Raw genomic sequence first — 23938 nt, forward strand, 5'->3', positions numbered from 1 at the left:
AATGAAAGTTTGGGTAACCCCTCTCACCCTGGGCAAAGAACCATAACCAGCTTAGGTGCTTGCTGAGGGTAAAGGATGATTGGAATAGGGAGTGGAAGAAGGTAGTGATAAATATGAACCTTGACCATGTAACCAGTTACAGAAATGGTAACTATAATGGTCATGGATATTTCTTCCTTGTTTTGTTATGAGTATATTTGTGTATGTACATAAAAAGAATATCTTTGTTTTCTTCCTTAACCTTTCCCCTTATCATATGACATAAGTTGTATTAATTTCATGCCATGATATTTAAGGGTATCAAGTATAAGAGTGAATATTACCCAAGGACTTGCACCCTCTTCTGGAAGGATTTAGTGGGTTTCCAGTTGTATGCAGGGCAATTCAATATAGCTAGGCAGAAATATATATGTTTGTGTGTTATTGTTTTTATTTAGAGACTAAGTATGGTTTAAGGTGATGTGTGTGACTGCCAAGTTGACAAGGGGTGGACTGTGATAAGCTAATGTGTCTACTCAGGCAGGTAATGGTGCCCAGTTGTTTGGTCAAGCACACGCTGAACTAATTGTAATACAAGGGCATTACAAGGGTAATACAAGGGTTTTAATCATCAGTGAGTTGATTACATAAGATGGCTGTTTATATCTACAATCAACTAAGGAGATTGCCATCAGCAATGAGTGATGTCTCATCCAATCAGTTGAAGACCTTAAAAAGGGTGGTGATTTCAGCATTCAGAGAGAGAATTCCCATCTCTGCTTCAGTCAGCCAGCGTTTCCTGGGGAACTCCTCAAGGATCTTCCTCAGAGCCCCTGGTCTGCAGCCTGACCTACAGAATTTGGACTTGTGCATCCCCACGGTCACATGAGACAATTTCATAAAATCTCATTCTATTTACAGAAACCTCCTGTCAGTTCTGTTTCCCTAGAGAGCCCTGACTAATATAGTTTTATTTTTCTTCTCTAATTCTTATTCTCTAATTATTTGTTCTTATCTAATTGTGTTGGCCGATACTTCCAGAACCATGTTAAATAGTAGTGGAGATGATAGGCATCCTTGCCTTGTTCCTGATCTTGGTGGCTATGCCTCTCGTATTTCCCCACTAAGTAAGATGCTAGAGTTAGGCTTGAAGTACATATTTTGTCATTTTAAAGAAATATCCCGCCATTCCCATTTTCTCAAGCCTGTCTGTTAGGAATAGGTATTCAGTTTTGTGAACTTTTTTTTCAACACCTATGGAGATAATCATATAATTTTCTCCTTAGACCTAACATAGAACTATCCTTGCTTTCCTGGAATGAACTCCACTTGGACATGGGCTATTGTTGGAGTCTGTGGTCTACAATTTTCTGTAGAGTTTGCCCATCAGTATCCACAAGTGCTATTGGTTTCTGCTTCAGGATGATGGACGGTGGTCTCTAAATCAGGTGTTTACACTGTCTCTTGACCCAGAGATCTGAAGCAATAAGCTGTCTGCCTCCTCAGTGTACAGTTGAGGAGTGGGCCCTGGATAGCCACATAGACATTCTCATTTGACCAGGGAGAAGGGAACCCAGAGCACTCCCTGCCTGGGGTGATCTGGTCTACCCAGGTAGTGGCCTTGACCTGACCTCAGCTCCCATCCTGCCCTTGCGCTGGGCTCCACCCCAAGAGGCCCTTCCTTTTCCCTCATCCTTCCCAGTCTCTGAGGGCATGGAAAGCATTCCTGCATGGGGGCTTCTCTGCCTTTCCCTGACTGTGGGACGTCACGGCCAATGTCATCAGTTTGAACTCTCTTTTAGTCTGGGCCAGGGATTGCTTTGGGTGCACAAGAAATGTGGGTGACTTTTTCTCTTTGCAGGTCCATGATCCTGTCAGCCTTTTGGCGAGCACACCTTGTCTCAGTCCCCGGCAGGCTCCAGCCCTCTCAGACTCAGCAGTGGGTGGGATGGCCATCAACAGCCTTGGGGAGGCTTCCCCAGGCTGAGATTTTTGTTTTTTTGTTTTCTCAAAGATTTATTTTTTATTCTCCCCTTCCTCCTCATCCCCCGTTGTCTGTTCTCTGTGTCCATTTGCTGTGGGTTCTTCTGCGTCTGCCTGCATTATCTGGTAGCACTGGGAAACTCTCTCTTTTTTGTTGCGTCATCTTGCTGCATCAGCTCTCCATGCGTGCAGTGCCACTACTGGGCAGGCTGCACTTTTTTCACATGGGGCGACTCTCCTTGTGGGGTGCACTCCTTGTGCTTGGGTCACCCCTACACAGGGACACCCCTGCGTGGCACAGCACTCCTTGTGCGCATCAGCACTGTGCATGGGCCAGCTCCACACAGGTGAAGGAGGCCCTGGGGATCGAACCCCATACCCTCCATATGATAGACGGATGCTCTATCAGTTGAGCCACATCCGCTTCCCCCCAGGCTGAGTTTTAATCCTGTTTTGTTCCCTAAAGCATTTTTCAATTTTATCTTTTACTCTTTGGGGTTGAGAAGAATATTTCTTCCAGCCCTTTCAAGACACCAGGTTTCTGGTCTCTGCCTATCCCAATTCACGTCGGTTTGTACAGCAGTCTGTTGTCTGAGCTGACATGCTTCTCGTCATGCCTTGTCAAATGCAGCCAACACAAGCTGCTATCACTCGGTTTTCCAACCTCTTTAACTAAAGCTCAGCAGTCCCCAGGTGCATCACCTCTTTCCAGGTTCCTTCAGGTGAGCATCATCTTACCTAGTGTTCTCCCACTGCATAAAATGCAGTCTGCCAAAATTACCTTTGGAGTTATGTAATATTACCACCCAGCAAACCTTGACAAACAAGAGAGCGGTCTCTCCTCATCCTCAGAGTCTCCTCTTTGCCTTGGTGAGAGGACAGCTCTGGGCCCAGCTGGCTGGCCTCCAGGGCACCAGGGGGCTTGAGGAGTGCCAGCAGCCTCCCTGCAAAGTGAGCATGTCCCATGGTCTTCACAGCATCATGGGAAGAGCGTGGGCTCTGGAGTGAGGGTCCAGGGTTCAAACCCGTGTGTCATAGTTTCCTCTCCTATAGAACAGATGTGGGTTTTTGCACTACATACAAGCAGCACCTGGCAGGCGGTAAGCCTCCAGAAAGTCCGAAGACTGGAACTTTCTCCCTTCGGTGGCCCCTGAGCAGTGGTTGCCACTCTTCCTGAATTTCCCTTACAGTTGAATAATCACTGGCTTATGTTCAAGTAATTAATTCTTCTGTGTCCAAGAACTATGCTAGCGATATGTGGAGCACGGGAAGCCAGACAGTGCAGACCCCAGGGCAAGACAGTGGGAGATGCTCTGTTTAGATTTCAGAGGCAGTGGCCATGACCTGGGCTTGCCAGGGAAGCGCCCAGGACCCAAGGGCAGGCTGCCCGCAGAGCTGCCTCTCAGAGCCTCAGGATGTCAGCAGGAGAGTCTCCCGTGAGCCCTCAGGGCAGAGCCCTGAGAGGGGGAGGCCCAACGCTCGCTCCTGCAGCCACAGCCTTTCCCCCTGCTGATGACTGCACCCCCCAGACTCCCTTTGTCAGGCGTGCACAGGAGCAGGCACTGCCCCAGGAGGTTTCCGAGGGCCCTGCCAGCTGTAAAGTCCAGGCTCTTTGCCTTTGTGGGGGGTGTAAGCCTGGAAGCTGCATAAACAAACACCCCAGAACGTCCTCCCAGGGACATCGAGGACAATCCTGCACAGGAGCCCCCGCGCTGGCCAGAGGCCACCAGGGACGAATGTGGTCTGGGTGCTGCCGAGGCCCGGGGTCGGGCTGGCTCCTGCAGGAGCTGGCGGGAGGCTGGCCCTCCTGGCTGGGCTGCTGGGCTGCACACACACCCTCTGGACACAGCCCCAGCAGGCCCCTTGGACGGCTGCCCTCGGGCATAGGCTGTGCCTGCATGGGGCCATGCCAGTGCTGGCCTCGGCAGGCCACTTGGCCCTCACAGCAGCCCCTCCTTGCAGGTGAGGAAAGTGCAGCCCTGAGAGGCTCAGTAGCTGGCCAGGGAGGGCAGCACTAGCTGGAGGCCCAGCGAGCCCTGGGGAGCCTGGCATCGGGGCCAGCAGTAGGCAGGAGGGGCGTGGACTCCCTGCACCCGTGCCCAGTGCTCCATGAGGAGTGGCCTGTGGGCGGCCAGGAGCCCTCCAGCTCCTGGGCCTCTCCAGTGTCTCAGCTGAGGGCTGTGGCCGCAAGACAGGTCCCACTGGCCTCTCCGTTTGGGGAGGCGAGACGGGCTGCCTGGCCCCTGAGAGCATGGCCAGTCCTGCCACCTGGGCCCGCCTGGCCAAGCTGCCTGACACCCTCCGTCTTCCCCCTCACAGGAAGAACGTTCCCTTGGGCCACGTGACGCGCGCAGACAGGGAGCAGACCAAGAAGGTGGTGTACGCGGCAGTCTACGGGGCAGGTAGGTGCTGACCACTGAGGCGTGCCACGGGGACCAGGAGTACTCACTGGGCAGGTGTCCTATGTGGTGCTGACGGTCACTTCAGGGACACTGGCATGCCCAGACGCTGCCACCCACCACGGTGGCCTTCTCCGTGAGAGCACGGGGGCCCAGAGGGGCAGGACCGGGGTCTGGGGAAGCTGAGGTGCAGGCTCCACCCTGACACCCACTGCTGTGCTTTGAAACCCCCAGCAGGACCCTCACCCACACCCCCACACCCCCACACAGCCTGTTTTTAAATTCACGTTGCAACTGGAGAAGGCCTCTAGTTTGACTCGTGTCCTTTCCACACACACCCATCTCACAGTGCTCACCCAGCTGGCACACACCACGGGGAGCCCCCCAGACCCCAGAGCCAGCCTCGGGCTGGGAGAGGGGGGCTACACCAGCGAGTGGTGCAGGCCGGAGGTGTGGGCACCTGGTTCCCCTGCAGCCTGCCCCCTGCCTGACCACCTTCCCCATGTGTCCACATGGCTCGCCCCTTATCTCTTTCAGGTCTTTGCACATATGTCCCATTCTCAGCCTTCCTTGACCACTGTGTTAGTTATCATTGCTCTGTGACAAATTCCAGACGTAGCATCTTTTTTTAAAAGATTTATTTATTTATTTATTTCTCTCCCCTTTCCCCTCCCCACCCTGGTTGTCTGTTCTCTGTGTCTATTTGCTGTGTCTTCTTTGCCCGCTTCTGTTGTTGTCAGTGGCACGGGAATCTGTGTCTCTTTTTGTTGCGTCATCTTGCTGTGTCAGCTCTCCATGTGTGCAGTGCCATTCCTGGGCAGGCTGCACTTCCTTTTGCTCTGGGCGGCTCTCCTCAGGGGGTGCACTCCTTGCGCATGGGGCTCCCCTACGCGGGGGACACCCCTGCGTGGCAGGGCACTCCTTGCGCACATCAGCACTGCGCATGGGCCAGCTCCACACGGGTCAGGAGGCCCTGGGTTTGAACCGTGGACCTCCCATGTGGTAGGTGGATGCTCCATCCACTGGGCCAATGGACGTAGCATCTTAAGGCAGCATGTGTGTGTGACCTCCCAGTTCTGTGGGCCAGGAGCCTCGGCGCAAGTGCTGGGCCTCTGCGGGCTCCCTCCTGGCATGGCTGGGGCTGCCCGCTGCAGCATACCACGTGGGCCCCCAAGGGCAGCCTCCCAGGGCGGCAAGGCAGTGGGAGGCGCCAGCAAGATGGGCTGCAGGCTCACTGACGCCATCGCATAACCGTGTAGCCCCAGCCCCTGTGCCCTGTTACACTGCTTGGAAGCCAGTCACGGGTGCTGCCCACACACAAGGGCAGGCACACGGGAGCTGGGGGTCTCGGCCGCCTCTGGAGCCTGCCTGCCGCACCCACCTTACAAAGACAACACCTTTCCCACCTCCCACAGCAGCCTGCCCCTTTCCTGCTCTTCTCCCCCAGAGCCCTGTCCACTCCGACATGCTCTGCTCTGCTGACTCGGCCGTCCCGGTCTCATTTCCCCACTCAGATGTGAGCTTCCTGAAGGCAGGATGCTTGTCTCTTTTGCTCACTGCCTGGCATAGAGTAGACACCTGATAAGTATTTTTTCAACAAGTAAATGAACTTGGTAGTCTCTCATCTCTGCTTTTGCAAATATTTTGTGTATACAGATTTTGGGAAATAGTCTAAGATACTTGGTTTTGAAGCACTAAATGCAGTGAGTGGTGGTGGCACGACATTGGACTGATTCTTCTCTGAGTTCCTTGGTCCCTTTCCTCCCCTCTGCTTCCTCTCTGCTGTGCCCTGTACCCTCCCAGGCCTCCAGCTTGGGGGACAGCGTTCTGCCAGATCATAGGAGGCCTTGAAGTCACGTGTCCTTCAGAATCACGTGCTGCCGACCTCGGCCCCGGCTCCATAGGGAGAATGTTGCCGGCCCTCCTGAGCAGGCAGCCAGGCCCTCTGCCTGGGGTGGAAGTGACCGCTGTCTTGTACAGTTGGGGCAATACCCGGCATGTGGCTGACTCGCTTCTCGGTCATCTGGCTCCCTGTCTGGGACCTATTTCAAGTAGGTAGTGCTTCAGTAACCGTTCTCCAGGTGAGTGAGCCGCCTGGCACCTTCCCCCCAGATCAGCTGAGCGCCTGCGGCGTGGGAGGCTCTGCTCTGTGGGGCCCGCAGGGTCAGACAAGGAGGGTGGAATTGCCCCTCTTCCCACAGATACCTCTTTTAGTCTCTTTGGCACCTTCTGGGGGGTTTAACTTTTTTGGGGGAGAGGAAAAAGCTACACTTTGTAAATAAGCAGTGAGTCATTAGCCTTGACGCTTGTGAAAAGGGTAATTTTGTTGCTTTTAGCCCTGACAGTAACACAGAGGTTCCCACCCTAAGCCTTGTCTCTGTTGTTCCAGCTTGACAGCCAGAATTATGGTGTATCTGCTGGTGTCGGCTCAGGGGCTAAGTCGCTCTTTTCCTTGTGTTTGCACCCAGAGCCTCATCAGAACCAAATGAGCTGGGGCTGCACAGCCATGTGAACTCGTCACTTCTCCTGGCTGTCATGCAACCCTCTGGAAATGCAGTAGAGGGGCTTTGGGCAAGCTGATTTTCGATTGAGTTGCAATGAGAGATATTTGTGTAAGCACATCACTGAAGGGTCTGGAAGCTGCTATGTGAATGCTAGGGGCTTGGAGCCACCTTTCTACGAAGTTTTAAGGTGCTTTGTTGACATGGTAGTTGCACGGACTGTGACAAATGACAGTAGAGGCAGCAGCAGGACTATGAAATGAGAGAAAATGCTCAAAGGGCTGCCATGTCTGTGAGCTTGGTCCCCTGTGTCCATGGGCAGGCCTGGGCCCCGTGCCACCCTCAGACTCACTCATCTGGCGTTTAGGAGCCTCTCCAGGGCTGGATCTGCCCTTCCCTTCCAGGAAGAGGGGCCAGCACATGGAGCTACAGAGCAGCAGTTACCTGAGGGCCAGCTCATTGGTTCCCAGCCCGGACCTCAGCCAACTAAGCGCAGACATCTTCCAACAAATGATACACCTCCCCACCCAAGACCCTGCTCGTGGCCGCTGATGGGCGCGTCGGGAATCTGCCTCCCCCAGGAAGGAGCCTCTTACTCCTCCTTTCTTGCTCCAAGCCCTGTGTCTCCTAGAATCCACTTGGCACTTGATTCTTCTCTAATTATTTGACCTTCTTAAGTTGGCTTCCACATCCAATCATTTAATCAGCAAGCATTTATTGAGTATTTGCTATATGCCAGGCTCCATTCTGAACCCTAAGAAGGCCCAGTTCCTGCTCCCAAGGAACTTGAATCTATCAAAAGAGACCCACGAGTAAGCCTGAGGCTACACCACTGTGTGATGAGGACACATGTAGGAGTGTTGCGGGGCACCACGGGGCCCAGAGGCGGGCCCTGACCTGCACGGGGGTAGAGAGTCAGGACCGCTGGCTGGGGGCATACAGTCCAGTGCCCAAGACCATGAGAAGACTTTCCTAGGGAAGAGGGGACATTTGTATCTGTATAAATGAAGGAATTTCTAGAACCACACATGCATGTCAAAGATATGAAGTGTTCAAAGAAAGGATCAGGGAGGTCCATACACTTTGGTCTCAAGCTGTTTTCTAAATTTATATGGCTCAGCCCTAAGGAGCACACACACATGTGTCCATCTGCAAGGCCTGGGAAAGTTGTTTTCTTTTTTTTTCCTTTGCTTTTTGCATTCAAGGAAAGTTCTGTCATAACACTAACTGGATACGAGCTTAAGGAATAGACTCCTCAGAGTCTAAATTCCAGTGATAACATGTTAAAATGCCCAAATGCCCAAATTTCAACAAAGATTACAAAACATACAGAGAAACAAGGAGTGAAGACCCAGGCAAAGAAGACATTAAGGCATTAGAAACCATCAGTGAGGGGAATCAGACCTGAGACGTACAAGATAAAGACTTTTTAAAATGGTCCTAAATATGCTTCAAGAACTAAAAGAAAATATGGACGGAGAACTAAAGTAAATCAGGAAAACAACAGATGAACACAAAGAGAGTATAAATAGAGAGATGGAAATTATAAAACAGACCAAACAGAGCTGAAGACCACAGTAACAGAAATTAAAAATTCCTCAGAGGGATTCAAGTGCACATTGGAGCTGGCAAAAGAAAGAATCTGTGAACTTAAAAATAAGGCCATTGAAATCATCCAGTCTGAGAAGCAGAAAGAAGAAAGAAAAGTGAACAGAGCTTGAGGAACCTGTGGGACACCATTAAATATACCAATATGCATTTTGTGGGAGTCCCAGAAGGAGAAGAGAGAAAGGGGCCAAGAGAATATTCAAAGCACTAATGGCTGAAAACTTCCCAAAGTTAATGAAAAGCATGAACATATATATCCAATGTGTAGGTACATGCACAATGAACTCCAAATTGAATAAGCCCAAATAGACCCACACTGAAATATATAATCAAACTGTCAAATGCCAAAGATAAAGAGAGAAGCCACTAGAAAGAATCAATGTATTATGTACAAAAGAGCTTCAGTAAGATTAAGTGCTGTTTACTCATTGGAAACCTTGGAGGCAGGAAGGCAGTGGGATGACATATTTAAAGTTCTGAAAACAAAAAATTGCCAACCAAAAATTCTATATCCAGCAAATCTGACTTTCAAAAATGAGGGAAACGGGGATGAGCCTCCCTGGCACCGAGGGACCACTATCAACTACCAACTGATGATGCAACTGGAAAATGACCTTATACGGAAGGTTCAACGTGGATCAGCAGAATATCCCTGTCTACATAAAATAACATGACTTTAAAATGCTGTTTGACCTAAAGTAAGGGGGAAATGGAAAAGAGAAATGAGTTTATATGGCTACGAGTTTCTAAAAAAGAGTCTGGAGGCTGGCAGAAGGATTGCCCTCATGCACAACTGAGCAGAGTCAGAGAGACAGATAAAGCAGATACAACCCCCAGATATCGGTTCCTTCGAGGGCTAAAGAGACCCATGGGAATTATGGTCATGGCCGATGGGGTTAACTACCAGGTCAGATGGCCCCTTTTTGGAACTGGTGTTTATGTGTGATGAATCTGGACTCAGATGGGATCTTCCTTCATAAGACTTTCATGCTAATGTGCTGGAGGTGCAGTTAATGTTGGGGTTTAAGATATATTTAGGGGATTTGAATCTCTGGACTGACAATGTGATAGCCAGGTCCTGAACCTCAACAGACTCCAGCACCTACAATCTGATTTATTGGACTTACCACACTCAGCTAAGATGGAGTTGAAGAAGGACAACCACCACACCATGGAGCCTAGAGTGATTACAACTGAAAGTGGGAGGATTGCATCCAACATCCATGTGGAATCTGAGCCTCCTCTTGACATAGAGGTGCAATGGACACAACCAATCCGATGCCCACATAGAAGAGGTGGCATTGGATTGGGAAAAGTGGACATGGTGGCTGATGGGTATGGGGAAAGGCAGGAAGAGATGAGAGGTGGAGGCGTCTTTGGGACATGGAGCTGCCCTGGATGGTGCTTCAGAGGCAATCACCGGACATTGTAAATCCTCACAGGGCCCACTGGATGGAATGGAGGAGAGTATGGGCCATGATGTGGACCATTGACTATGAGGTGCAGTGGTGCCCAAAGATGTACTTACCAAATCCAATGGATGTGTCATGATGATGGGAACGAGTGTTGCTGGGGGGTGGGGGGGAGAGGTGGGGTGGGGGGGTGGGGTTGAATGGGACCTTACATATATATTTTTAATGTAATATTATTACAAAATCAATTAAAAAAAAACATAGAAAAAAAAATGAGGGAAAGATAAAGACATTGTCAGATACACAAAAGCTTGAAAGAATTCATCATCAAAAACCCTGCCCTATAAGAGATTCTAAAGAGAGCTTCTGCAGGTTGAAAGTAAAGGACAATAGATAACAAATTGAAGCCACATAAAGAAAAGAGGACTTCTAGGAAGATGACATTGAGGTAAGGAGGCAAGAGCTGAACTCTCTCACAAAAACAATGGAGAAAGGACAAAAAGCTGTTCAAGGGACCTACTTTGGGAGTCAGCAGATGAGGACAGTGCTGCACAACCAACCCTCAGGAGGGCAAGCAACAGAGAGACAAAGAACCCAAAGTGACAACTGAGCGTTACTAAACCCTCGCGGTGGCTGGGAATAGCCCTCAGCCCCCACCCTGCACTCAGCCTGCACTCTCTGCAGCCAACTGGGAGGGGAACAGGCATCTTCCTCCCTGGGAAGAGGGAGGGTGCGTCAGAGGGAGGAGAGTGGTTTCTCTACAGGGAATTTAGCCACCAGAGCCCACTTTGAATCTTGGTTCTGGCCAGACCAGAAGCACTGGTAAGTAATGGCTGAAAGAGACACCGCTGCGGAAAGTTCATTAGTGAGCTCCATCTGCTGGCCAGCGAGGAAACTGCGGTGTGGAAAACTGCTTTTGCATCTCTCTTATCCCAAACTCCTGAGAGAAAAATCTGCATACCATTAGTGAGTCCCTAGCCTGATTTTGATCATTTAAGCTCAGAAATTTTAAAGACTTAATAAGTCAAGCCAAAAAATCAAGGAAGATCTGTGAAAAAAAAAGTACTAGGCAAGAGAAAGAAATTGGCCATCAGAGTATACTCACTAACACATTCAGGTACCTAGTCATCAGCAAAAAAACACAAGCCATACTAAGAAACAAGAAGATATGGCCCAGTCAAAGGAAAAAAACAAATACCCTGATGAGATACAGGATGTAAGACAACCAATCAATGATAATCACACAAGTCTCCTAAATCAGTTCATAGAGTTGAAGGAAAATACGACTAAAGAGATTAAGGATATTAAGAAGAAGCTGGGTGAACATAAAGAACAATTTGAAAGCCTTCAAAGAAAAGTAACAGAGCTTATGGGAATGAAAGACACAATGGATGAGATTAAAAATACATTAGAGGCTTGTAACAGCAGATTCAAATTGATTGAAGACAGAATTGGTGATATCAAGGACAGAACACCTGAAGTTAAAAAACAGGAGAGCAGAAAGAGAAAAGAATGGAAACATTTTTGCAGTCTCAGAGACTTGAACAGCAACATGAAGCATAGAAATATATGTGTTATAGGTGTCTCAGAAGAAGATGAGAATGGAAAAGGGGCAGAGAGAATATTTGACGAAATAATGACAGAAAACTTTGCAACCCTTATGGAAGACATAAATATCATATCCAAAAAGGACAACACACCTCACACAGAATAAATACAAATAGGCCTACTCCAAGAAACGTACTTTTCAGAATGACCTGTATCAGATATAAAGAGAGGATTCTAAAAGCAACAAGAGGGCGGCGGATTTGGCCCAATAGTTAGGGCATCTGTCTACCACATGGGAGATCCACAGTTCAAACCCTGGGCCTCCTTGACCCGTGTGGAGCTGGCCCATGCACAGTGCTGATGCGCACAAGGAGTGCCATGCCATACAGGGGTGTCCCCCGTGTAGGGGAGCCCCACGCGCAAGGAGTGCGCCCCGTAAGGAGAGCCGCCCAGTGCAAAAGAAAGTGCAGCCTGCCCAGGAATGGTGCCACACACACAGAGAAGTGACACAACAAGATGACGCAACAAAAAGAAACACAGAGGGAAGCAGACTTGGCCCAGTGGTTAGGGCGTCCGCCTACCACATGGGAGGTCCGCGGTTCAAACCCTGGGCCTCCTTGACCTGTGTGCAGCTGGCCGCTGGCCCATGCGCAGTGCTGATGCGCGCAAGGAGTGCCGTGCCACGTAGGGTTGTCCCCACGTAGGGTAGCCCCATGCACAAGGAGTGCACCCCGTAAGGGGAGCCGCCCAGCATCAAAGAAAGTGCAGCCTGCCCAGGAATGGTGCCACACACATGGAGAGCTGACACAGCAAGATGATGCAGCAAAAAGAAACACAGATTCCTGGTGCTGCTGCTAAGGACAGAAGCGGATAAAGAAGAACACACAGTGAATGGACACAGAGAGCAGACAACTGGGGGCGGGGGGGGTAGGGGGGAAGGGGAGAGAAATAAATATAAATAAATCTAAAAAAAAAAAAGAAAAGAAACACAGATTCCCATGCTGCTGACAGCAGAAGCAGACAAAGAAGACGCAGCAAATAGACACAGAGAACAGACAACCAGGATGGGGGGGAAGGGGAGAGAAATAAATAAATAAATCTTTAAAAAAATAAAAATAAAAGCGACAAGAGAAAAGCAAAGCATCATATAGAAGGGAACCTCAATAAGATTAAGTGCTGACCTCTCATCAGAAACCATGGAATCCATCTTTTCAGGAAGCATTAAAGGGAGCTTTACAGCATGAAAGAAAAAGACAGAAAGGTTTGGAGGAGAGGGTAGAAGGCAAAACTAGCAGAAAGGATAACCAGAAGAGTAAAAATAAGAAGAAAATAGGATATGACATACGAAAGTCAAAGAATAAAAAGCTGGAAGTAAAATAACACATCTATAGTAATATCATTGAATGGGAATGGATTAAACTCCCCAATCAAAAGATATGGGTTGACAGAATGGATTAAAATACATGAGCCATCCATATGCTGCTTACAAAAGACTCACCTTAGAACCAGGGTTACAAACTGGCTGAAAGTAAAAGATTGGAAAAGGATGCTCCACACAAACAGTAACCAAAAAAGAGCAGGTATAGCTATAGTAATTTCAGACAAAACAGACTTTAAATGTAAAAAAAAAAATTATGAGCTATACAAAAGTCCATTATATATTAATAAAAGGGATAATCCACCAGGAAGATATAACAGTCATAAATATCTATGCACCTAACCAGTTTGTGCCAAAATACATGTGGCAAACTCTGGCAAAACTGAAGGAAGAAATGAATATCTCTATAATAATAGTTAGAGACTTCAACATACTATTCACATCATTAGATAGAACAACTAGACAGAAGATCAACAAGGAAACAGAGAATTTGAACAGTATGTTAAACAAGTTACACCTAACAAACATATACAGAACTTTGCATCTCAAATCAGCGGCTTATATATTCTTCCCAAGTGCTCTCAAGTATAGACCATATGTTGGGTCACAAGGCAGTTCTCAATAAATATTAAAAAATTGAAATCATACAAAGCACCTTCTCAGATCATAATGGAATGAAATTGAAATCAATAATAGATGGGAAAGGGGGAAATTTGCAAATATGTGGAGGCTAAACAACACACTCCTAAACAATCATTGGGACAAGGAAGAAATTGTAAGAGAAATTAGTAAATATATTGAGACGAATGAAAACAAGGACACAACTTATCAGAACTTATGGGATACAGTAATGCAGTGCTGAGAGGAAATTTATTGTCCTAAATGTCTATATTTAAAGTGAAGAAAGAGCTAAAATCAAAGATCTAAGTGAACAACTAAAGAAACTAGAAAAAGAACACAAACCAATCCCAAAGCAAGCAGAAAGAAAGAAAGAATAAACAATAGAGCCAAAATAAATGAAATTGAGTACAAGAAAAAATAGAGAAAATCAACAAAACCAAAAGCTGGTTCTTTGAAAAGATCAATAAAATTGACAAAGCCTTAGCTAGACAAACAAACAAGAAAAAAAAAGAGAAGATGCAAATAAATAAAATCAGAAATGAAAAGGGAGAAGTTACAACTGACCCCACAGAAGTAAAATGGATCATAAGAGGATATTATGAGAACTTATTAATATATACCAACAAACTAGACAACCTAGATGAAATGGACAAATTCCCAGAAATGCACAAACAGCCTACACTGACTCTACAAAAAAATCAACAAACAAATCACATTTAAAGAGATTGAATCAGGGAAGTGGATGTGGCTCAAGCAACTGTCCTCCTGTCTACCACATAGAAGGTCCGGGGTTCAAACCCAGGGCTCCTGACCCATGTGGTGAGCTGGCCCACGTGCAGTGCTGATGCACACAAGGAGTGCTGTGCCATGCAGGGGTGTCCCCCACATACAGGAGCCCCATGCACAAGGAGTACACCCCTCAAGGAGAGCCTCCCTGCATGAAAAAAGCACAACCTGCCCAGGAATGGCACCGCACATACGGAGAACTCACACAGCAAGATGATGCAACAAAAAGAGACACAGGGAAGCAGACTTGGCCCGGTGGTTAGGGCGTCCATCTACCACATGGGAGGTCCGCGGTTCAAACCCAGGGCCTCCTTGATCCGTGTGGAGCTGGTCCATGCGCAGTGCTGATGCGTGCAAGGAGTGCCCTGCAACGCAGGGGTGTCCCGCATAGGGGAGCCCCACGCGCAAGGAGTGTGCCCCATGAGAAGAGCTGCCCAGCGTGAAAGAAAGTGCAGCCTGCCCAAGAATGGTGCCGCCCACACGGAGAGCTGACACAACAAAATAACGCAACGAAAAGAAACACAGATTCCTGTGCCACTGACAGCAACAGAAGTGGACAAAGAAAGAACACATAGCAAATAGACACAGAGAACAGACAACTGGGGTGGGGTGGGGGAGGGGAAAGGAGAGAGAAATAAAAAAAAGAGACGCAGATTCCTGGTGCAGCTGACAAGAATGCAAGCGAACAAAAAAGAACATACAGCGAGTGGACACAGAGAGCAGATGGGGTGAGGGTGAGGGGAGAGAAATAAATAAAAAATGCATCTTAAAAAAAAAAAAACTCCCAACAAAAAATAGTCCAGGACCAGATGACTTCACCCGTGAATTCTGTCAAGCATTTCGAGAAAAATTAACACCAATCCTGTTTAAACTCTTCCAAAAAATTGAAGAGGAGGGAAAATTACCCAACACTTTCTATAAAGCCAACATCACCCTAATACCAAAGCCAGATAAAGCTATTACAAGAAAAGCATGTTACAAAGCAATCTCTCTTATGAACATAGATGTAAAAATTCTTAACAAAATACTTGCAAATAGAATCCAACAGCATATCAAAAGAATTATACACCATGACCAAGTGGATTTTATTCCTGGTATGCAAATGTGGGTCAACATAAGAAAATCAATTAACATAATACACCACATTAACAAACTGAAGGGAAAAAAACCATGTGATCATCTTAATTGATACAGAAAAGGCGTTTAACAAAGCGCAGCATCCTTTCTTGAGAAAAACACTTCAAAAGATAGAAATAGAAGGAAAGTTCCTCAATATGATAAAGGGCTAATATGAAAAACTCACACTAATATCCTACTCAATGGGGAAAGGCTGGAAGCTTTCCCTTTAAGATTGGCAACAAGACAAGGATGTCCACGTCACCACTGTTGCTCAGCCTTGTCACAGAAGGTCTAGCTAGAGTATTTAGACAAAAAATAAATAAATAAAAGGCATCCAAATAGGAAAAGAGGAAGTAAAACCCTCACTATGCCAGATGACATGATCTTATATTTAGAAAATTCCAAAATGTTTACAACAAAGCTACTTGAGCTAATAAAGTTCTGCAAAGTGGCCAGATACAAGATCAACATGCAAAAATCAGTAATATTTCTATACCCAGTTTTGAATAATCTGCGAAAGAAATCGGGGGAAATTCTGCTTACAGTAGCAACAAATAGACTCAAATACCTAGGAATCAGTTTAACCAAGAAGTACAGAACCTATATTCAGAAAACTACAAAACAATGATAAAAGAAATCCAAGAAGACCTAAACAAATTGAAAGATATTCTGTGTCCATAGATTGAAGATTAAATACCATGATGTCAATCCTACCCAAACTAATATATAGATTCAATGCAATACCAATCAAAATTCCAACAGCCTACTTCACAGAAACAGAAATGTAATTGCCGAATTTATTTGGAACAGAAAGAGCATACATATAGCCAGAAGAATCCTAAAAATGAAGAGCGATATGGGAGGACTTCCACTGCCTGACCTTGAAACATGTTACAAAGCTACAATGGTCAAAATAGCATGGTATTGGCATAAAGATAGACATATTGATCAGTGGAATAGAATTGAGAGTCCAGAAGTAAACCCTCACCTCCACTGCCAAATGGTTTTTGACAAGCCTGCGAAGTCCATGTTTCTGGGACAAAACAGTCTCTTAAACAAATGGTGCTGGGAGAACTCATTATCCATAACCAAGAGAATGAAAGAGGACCCCTTTCTCATTCCCTGTACAAGAATCAGCTCAAAATGAATCGAAGACCTAACTATAATAGCCAGGGCCAAAAAACTACTAGAAGAAAATGTAGGGAGACATCTTCTAGATCTTGTAGTAGGTGGTGGTTTCTTGGATCTTACCTCCAAAGCATGAGCTACAAAAGAAAAAATAGGTAAATGGAACCTCCTCAAAATTAAACACTTTTGCACTTCAAAGGACTTTTTCAAAAGGGTGAAAAGGCTGCCAACTCAATGGGAGGAAATATTTGAAAATCATATATCTGATAAGGATTTAATATCCATGATATATAAAGAGCTCCTACAACTGAACAATTAAAAGACAAACAGCCCAATTAAAGAATGGGCCAAAGACTTGGGTAGACATTTGTACAAAGAAGAAATACAAATGGCAAAAGCACACATGAAAAAATCTTCAATGTCACTAGCAATTAGAGAAATGCAAATCAAAACTACAATGAGGTATCATTTCACACCTATCGGAATGGCCACTATTAAAAAGACAGAAAACTTCAAGTGTTGAAAAGAATGTGGAGAAATAGAAACACTTATTCACTGTTGGTGGGAATGTAGAATGGTACAGCCATTGTAGAGGACTGTTCGGCAGTTCCTAAAGAAGTTGAATATAGATTTGCCACTTGACCCACCAATACTGCTACTGGGTATATACCCAGAACTGAGAACAGTGACATGAACAGATATCTGCACAACGATCGTTCATAGCAGTGTTATTCACAATTGCCAAAAGAGGAAAACAACCCAGGTGTCCCTTAAGCGATGGATGGATAAAAAACCTGTGGTGTTTGTGGAATATTATGCAGCTGTAAGAAGAAATGAAGTGACAAAGCATATGACAGTATGGGTGAACCTGAATCCATACTGACATTACATTGAGTGAAGCAAGCCAGACACAAAAATATAAATACTGTTTGTGCTATTATGAACTAAATACATTGTATAAAGTCATGGAATCAATACCTAGAATATTGGTCACCAGAAAATAGAATGAGGTAAGAGAATGGAAAACTGAGGTTTAATATATGCAGAAGTGGTAAAAATGTTGTTTATTAATCTTTGTAAATGAACAAAAAAGGTAAAAGTAATCATAGTGCTTGTAACTAGCAGTGCTATTATCTGGAAATGATAGTGGTTGAAAGTGAATGTCTAAGGTCATGTCTATTTCTAGAAGGAAAACAAAAGAATGTAACATAGTAAAACCTCATGTGAAATATGAACATAGGTAATATTGTGTATATATAAGACTGCTTTTCTTTGAAACTGAATAAATATGTTAATGTTCCAAGTTGTTACTATTGGGGGGGAAATATGCTAAGTGAAATACAGCAGACACAAAGTACTACATGTTGTATGATTCCATGTATGTAAAATAAAAATCAATTTATATTAAATATAAATCAATTTATAAAGACAGAATTAGATTAGTGGTTATGTAGGGCTAGGCAAGGATAGAGGGATGGGATTGAGAGGTGACGGCAAGTGCCATGGAGTTTTTCTTTTTTGGAGTAATGAAATTGTTTAAAAATTTTTGTGGTAATGATGCCCGACACTGTGTTATAATCCATTGATTGTATACTAAAAGCCATTGATTATAGGTGTTGGATGGAATGCATTTATATTTTGATAAAACTGTTTTTAAAAAAAGAAAGAAACCATGGAGGCAAAAAGAAAGAGGTATGATATATTTAAAGTACTGAAAGACAGGACTTGGGAATTGTCTTGAACCTGCTATGATGGATATAGGCCATTATCTACCTTGTCATAACTTACAAAATTGTGGGGGAGACTGGGACAAAACAGAAATGAAGTTGTGAATCATATGGCAGTAAAATGAACCTGAAGGACATTACATTGAGTGAAGTAAGCCAGACACAAAAAGACAAATACTGGGAAGCAGATGTGGCTCAACTGATAGAGCATAAGCCTACCATATGGAGGGTCCAGGGTTTGATACCCAGGGCTTCCTGACCCATGTGGTGAGCTGGCCCATGCACAGTGCTGCTGGGTACCCCACGAGCAAGGAGTGTGCCCTGCAAGGAGAGCCGCCCTGCATGAAAAAAGCACAGCCCGCCCATGAGTGGCGCCGCACACACGGAGATATGACGCAGCAAGATGACGCAACCAAAAAAACAGAGATGCAGTTTCCCAGTGCCGCCTGACAATGGAAGCAGATGCGGAAAAACACACAGCAAATGGACATGGAGAGCAGACAATGGCGGGGTAGGGGAGAGAAATAAAATAAATCTTTTTTAAAAAAAGGCAAATACTGTTTGATTGTGCTATTGTGAACTAAATACATTGTGTAAAGTCATGGAGTTAATACCTAGAATATAGGTGTAAACGACAATGTAAACTGTAATCCATGCCTAGTGGCAATGCTCCAAAATGTGTTAATCAATTGTAACAAATGTACCACACTAATGAAGAATGTTGTCAATGTGGGAAAATGTGGGAGTGGTAGGGAGCAGGGCGTATGGGAATCCCCTATATTTTTTATGTAACATTTATTTAATCTAAGTATCTTTTTTTTTTTTAAGTATATTAAAAATAAATTAAGTACTGAAAGAGAAAACTGCCAGCCAAGAATTCTGTATCTGGCAAAACTGTTCTTCAAAAGAGGGTGGGTTTAAAGTCTTCACAGACAAATAAAAACTGAGTGTATTACCAAAAGACCAGATTTACAAGCAATACTGAAAGGAGTGCTGCAGCCTGAAAGGACAAAACAAGTACAAGAGACTTGGAGAAGAATGAAGGAATGAAGACTATTAGAAAAGGTAAATGAAAGGGTAAAAAACAAACATAGTATGATATGACAACAGAAAGCCAAAGGGACAAAATGGATGAAGTAAGTAATGCCTTACAGTAATAACATTGGATGTTAATGATTTGAACTTCCCAGTCAAAAGACATAAACTGGTATAACAGATAAAAAAATAAGAGTCATCAAATGCTGTCTACAAGAGACTCACTTCAGGTGTAAGGACACAACCAGGTTAAAGTGAAAGGTTGGAAAAAATATTCCATAGAAGTTGCAACCAAAAAAGATTTGGAGTAGTGAAACTAATATTGGACAACATAGATTTTAGATGTTAAACTGTTATAAGGGATGAAGAAGGTCATTATATATTAATAAAAGAGTCAATTCAACTAGACAAAAATAACTGTAATAAATATTTATGCAGGTAACCTGGGTGCCCCAATTTACATGAGGCACAAACTGGCAAAACTGAAGGGAGAAATAGATGTCTCTCCAATTATAGTTGAGGATTTCAATACACCATTCTCAGCACTGGATAGAACATCTCGACAAAGGATAAATAAAGAAACAGAGATTGAATAATATGATAAATGAACTAGACCTAACAGGCGTTTATAAAGCATTGCACCCCAAACAGCAGGATATACTTTCTTTTCAAGTGCTCTGGATCCTTCTCCTGGATAGACCATATGCTGGGTCACAAGATAGGTCTTAATACATTTTTTAAAAGATTGAAATTATACAAAACACTTTCTCTGATCATAATGGAATGAAGCTGGAAATCAATAAAAGATGGAAAGGGGAAAATTCATAAATATATGGAGTGTGATGGTTATGCTATTGTGTCAATTTGGCCAGGTAATTTTGCCCAGTTGTTTGGTCAAGCAAGCACTGGGCTAACTGTAATACAAGGGCATGTATGGACTTTAGTCACCATTGACTTTACTGCAGTGGTAAATATAATTACTTCATCAGGGAGATTGCCATCAGCAATGAGTGATGCTTAACCCAATCAGTTGAATCCCCTAAAAGGGTAAGTGATTCCAGCATTGAGAGAGAATTTCCCAGCTCCTCTTTGGACAGCCAACATCTCCCAGAACTCATCAAGAACCTTCATTGGACTTTCATTGCCTACCTAACAATCCTGGACTTGTGCATCCCCACGGCTGCATGAGAGACTCTTATATAATCACATACTATTGACACATACCCCTTGTTGATTCTGTTTCCCTAGAGAACCCTGACTAATACATGGAGATTAAACAATACACCCTTTAATAATCAGTGGGTTCAAGAAGAAATTGCAAGAGAAATCAGTAAATATCTTGAGATGAATGAAAATGGGAGAACAGAACATATCAAACCAATGTGACACAGCAAAGGCAGGGCTGAGAGGAAAATTCATAACCCTCAATGCTTATATTAAAAGAAAAGAAAGAGACAAAATAAAAAAACCTAACTGCACATCTGGACAAACTAGAAAAAGAATAGCAAACTAATCTCAAACCAAGCCAAAGGAAAGAAATAATAAAGATCAGAGTAGAAATAAATGAAATTGAGAAAAAAAAAAAATTAGAATCAACAAAACCAAAAGTTGTTCTTCAAGAAGATCAAAAGAATTGACAAACCTTTAGCTAGACTGACAAAGAAAAAAAGAGAGAACTTGCAAATAAAATCAGAAATGAGAGGGGGGTTATTAGCATGGCTCCCACAGAAGTAAGAGAGATCATACAAGAATACTATTTACAACTCTACACCAACAAACTAGGCAATGTAGATGAAATGGACAAATGTCTAGAAACACACGAACAGCCTAAAGACCTCAACAAACCATTCACAAGTAAAGAAAGAGAAACAGCAATCAAATGTCCCAAAAATGAAAAGCCCAGGACCAGATGGCTTCACTGGTGAATTCTACCAATCACTCAAAAATATCTGATACCAATCTTGCTCAAGCTCTTCCAAAAAACTGAACAGGAGAGAATGCTACCAAACTCATTCTATGAAGCCAACATCACCCTATACCAAAACCAATTAAATATACTAAAAAGGATGTAGACATTGAGGAAGAAATGGAAGATATTGCCTTGCCACTGTACATACAGGGCAACACCTGTTACAGTGATGAAAGGCAAAATATCAAAAAAGAATTTCTTATGATATTTTTCATTTTCTTACATGCCAGTCTATTTTTTACTTTATTTTAGTTTTCCTAAATTATTTTATATTCTATTTCTAATCTTTAAATCTATCATTACCATTTCATTTTCCTATTAATTGCATTTGGCCATATATTAGATTTAAGAAGTTTTGGATCACAGAGGGGTTCAACTATGGCAAGGGAGGAGCACTGATGTGGGGTGTCATTGATGGGGAATGCATGGGTGGGAGGGAGTTCTTCAGGGCATGACAGAGTATATAGATATGTTCAGATGTTTGTTGGTTATTGACATAGGGGTAGAGTTTCACATGACAACTGAGGGAGTGCTGAGTTCCCATTCCAAAATACTCTGTCGCACTCCCTGGTGGAGCATCAACAATCGCCCAAATTCAAGGACAAAGACCAGTGAAGAAGGAAAATCCAATGATGGGCCCTTGATACTGATGACTATGCTTAGGAGCCTGTGTGCTTGAAATTTCAACTAGGCCTAGAGCTGCAGGGTGCCTAAGAGTTACCTCCTGAGAGCCTCTGTGTTGCTCAAATGTGGCCACTCTCTAAGCCAAACTCAGCATGTAAATGTATTACCGTCCCCACAGCATGGGACATGACTCCCAGGGATGAGCCTCCCTGGTGCCAAGGGATTACTACCAAGTACCAGCTGCTGATGCAACTAGAAAAAGACCTTGAATAAAAGGGGAAAATGGTAAAGACAAATGAGTTTATATGGCTAAGAGACTTCAAAATGAGTCAGGAGGTCATCAGAGGGGTCGCACTTATGCACATCTCAGCAGGATCTCAGAAACAGCCAAAGTATATACAACCCCAGGTAGTGGTGCTCCTGAGGGCTACAGAGACACCCAGGCCCTATGGTCATGACAGATGGTTCTGGAGTTCAGTGCCTTGCCAGTGGGTCCTACTTTGGAATTTGTGCTCCTGAGTGTGATGTAGTGGTACTCAGATGTAACTTCTCTATGCATGCCTTTTCTGTCACTTTTACTGAACCTATGGCTGGTGTTGGGGTTTGTGTATGCTCAGAAGAGTTGAATCTCTGGTCAGTCCATTGCCAACTGGCCCCTGAACCTCAGCAGAGTTGCAACGCCTACTTTCCAGTTTGTTGCACTTACCAAGTCAGCTCACAGGGAGGTGACAATGGTTAACCACCACACCAAGAAACTGAGAGAGTCTACAGCTGTAAGCTGGAGAATTCCCTCCATCAGCCATGTGGGATCTAAGCCCCCTCTTGATTTAGAGGTGGAGTAGACTTCACCATCCCAGTTTCTTCAGGATGGAGAAATAAAATATGTATTAGAGTGGACTTACTGGTATTCTACTATAGAAATATTGTGACTCTAGCAATGGAAGAAATTATATCACTGATGTGGAGACAGTGGCCATGGGAGTTGCTGAAGGCAGGGAGAGGGAAAAAGAGGTGTGGTATTAGGGCATTTTTGGGACTTGGAGTTGTCCTCAATGATATTGCAGGGACAGATGTAGGTCACTGTATATCCCGCCATAACGCCCTGAATGGACTGGGAGAGAGTGTAAACTACAACATAAGCTATAATCCATGCTGTGTAGCAGTACTCCATACTCTACTCATCAAATGCAATGAATATGCCACACTAATGAAAGAAGTTGTTGATGTGGGAGGAGTAGGGGGAGGGGTAGATGTGGGGTATATGGGAACCTCATATATTTTTTAATGTAACATTTTGTGTAATTTATGTATCTTTTAAAAAAGATAAAAATAAATTTTAAAAAGAGACTACAACAAAAGAAAATAACAGATCAACATCTTTAATGAATACAGATGCAAAAATCCTCAACAAAATACTTGCAAAATGATTCCAAAAGCACATTAAAAGAATAATACACCATATCAAGTGGGTTTTATCCCAGGTATGCAAGCATTTTCAACACGAAAAAACTCATTTAGGGTTATAAACCTCATTAATAAATTGAAGAAGAAAAATCACATGATCCTCTCAATTGATGCAGGAAAAGCATTTGACAAAATACAGCAGTCTTTCTTTTTTTTTTTAAGATTTATTTTTTTTATTTATTTCTCTCTACCCCCTTGTTGTTTTTGCATTTTCCTGTGTCTTGTTTTGTTATGCACTGGACTTCTTTTTTTTTTTTTTTAGGAGGTACTGGGAACCAAACCTGGGACCCCCCATGTGGGAAGGAGGCACCTGATTGCTTGAGCCACCTCTGCTCCCTGTTTTGTTGTGTCTCTCATTATGTTTTTCCATCTTGTGTCTCATGTTGCACCATCTTGTTGCATCAGCTCAGCACGCTTGCCCGTTGCATCAGCTCACTGTCTTGCTCGTCATCTTTAGGAGGCACTGGGAATCTCTGTTCCCTGCTCTGTTGTATCTCTCATTATGTTTTCCTCCTTGTGTCTCTTGTTGCATCATCTTGTTGTATTAGCTTGCCATGCCTGCCTGTCATATCAACTTGCTGTCTTCCTTGTCCTCTTTAGGAGACACTGGAACTGAACCCAGTACCTCCCATGTGGTAGGCAGGAGCTCAATTGCTT

At 44.3% G+C, this 23938-nt stretch overlaps 1 protein-coding gene across 1 annotated transcript in view; it reads left to right on the top strand.

The window, feature by feature from the left end:
- Window positions 1-23938, top strand: part of POLN (DNA polymerase nu) — a 266632-nt gene that overhangs the window by 207500 nt on the left and 35194 nt on the right. Inside the window, exon 18 of the mRNA XM_058301524.1 lies at window positions 4282-4364. Coding sequence (XP_058157507.1) covers window positions 4282-4364 — 83 coding nt within the window. The remainder of the gene's footprint in view (window positions 1-4281; window positions 4365-23938) is intronic.

This window comes from Dasypus novemcinctus, chromosome 1 (assembly GCF_030445035.2).
Source record: "Dasypus novemcinctus isolate mDasNov1 chromosome 1, mDasNov1.1.hap2, whole genome shotgun sequence".
In the NCBI taxonomy this organism is placed as follows: Eukaryota; Metazoa; Chordata; class Mammalia; order Cingulata; family Dasypodidae; genus Dasypus; species Dasypus novemcinctus.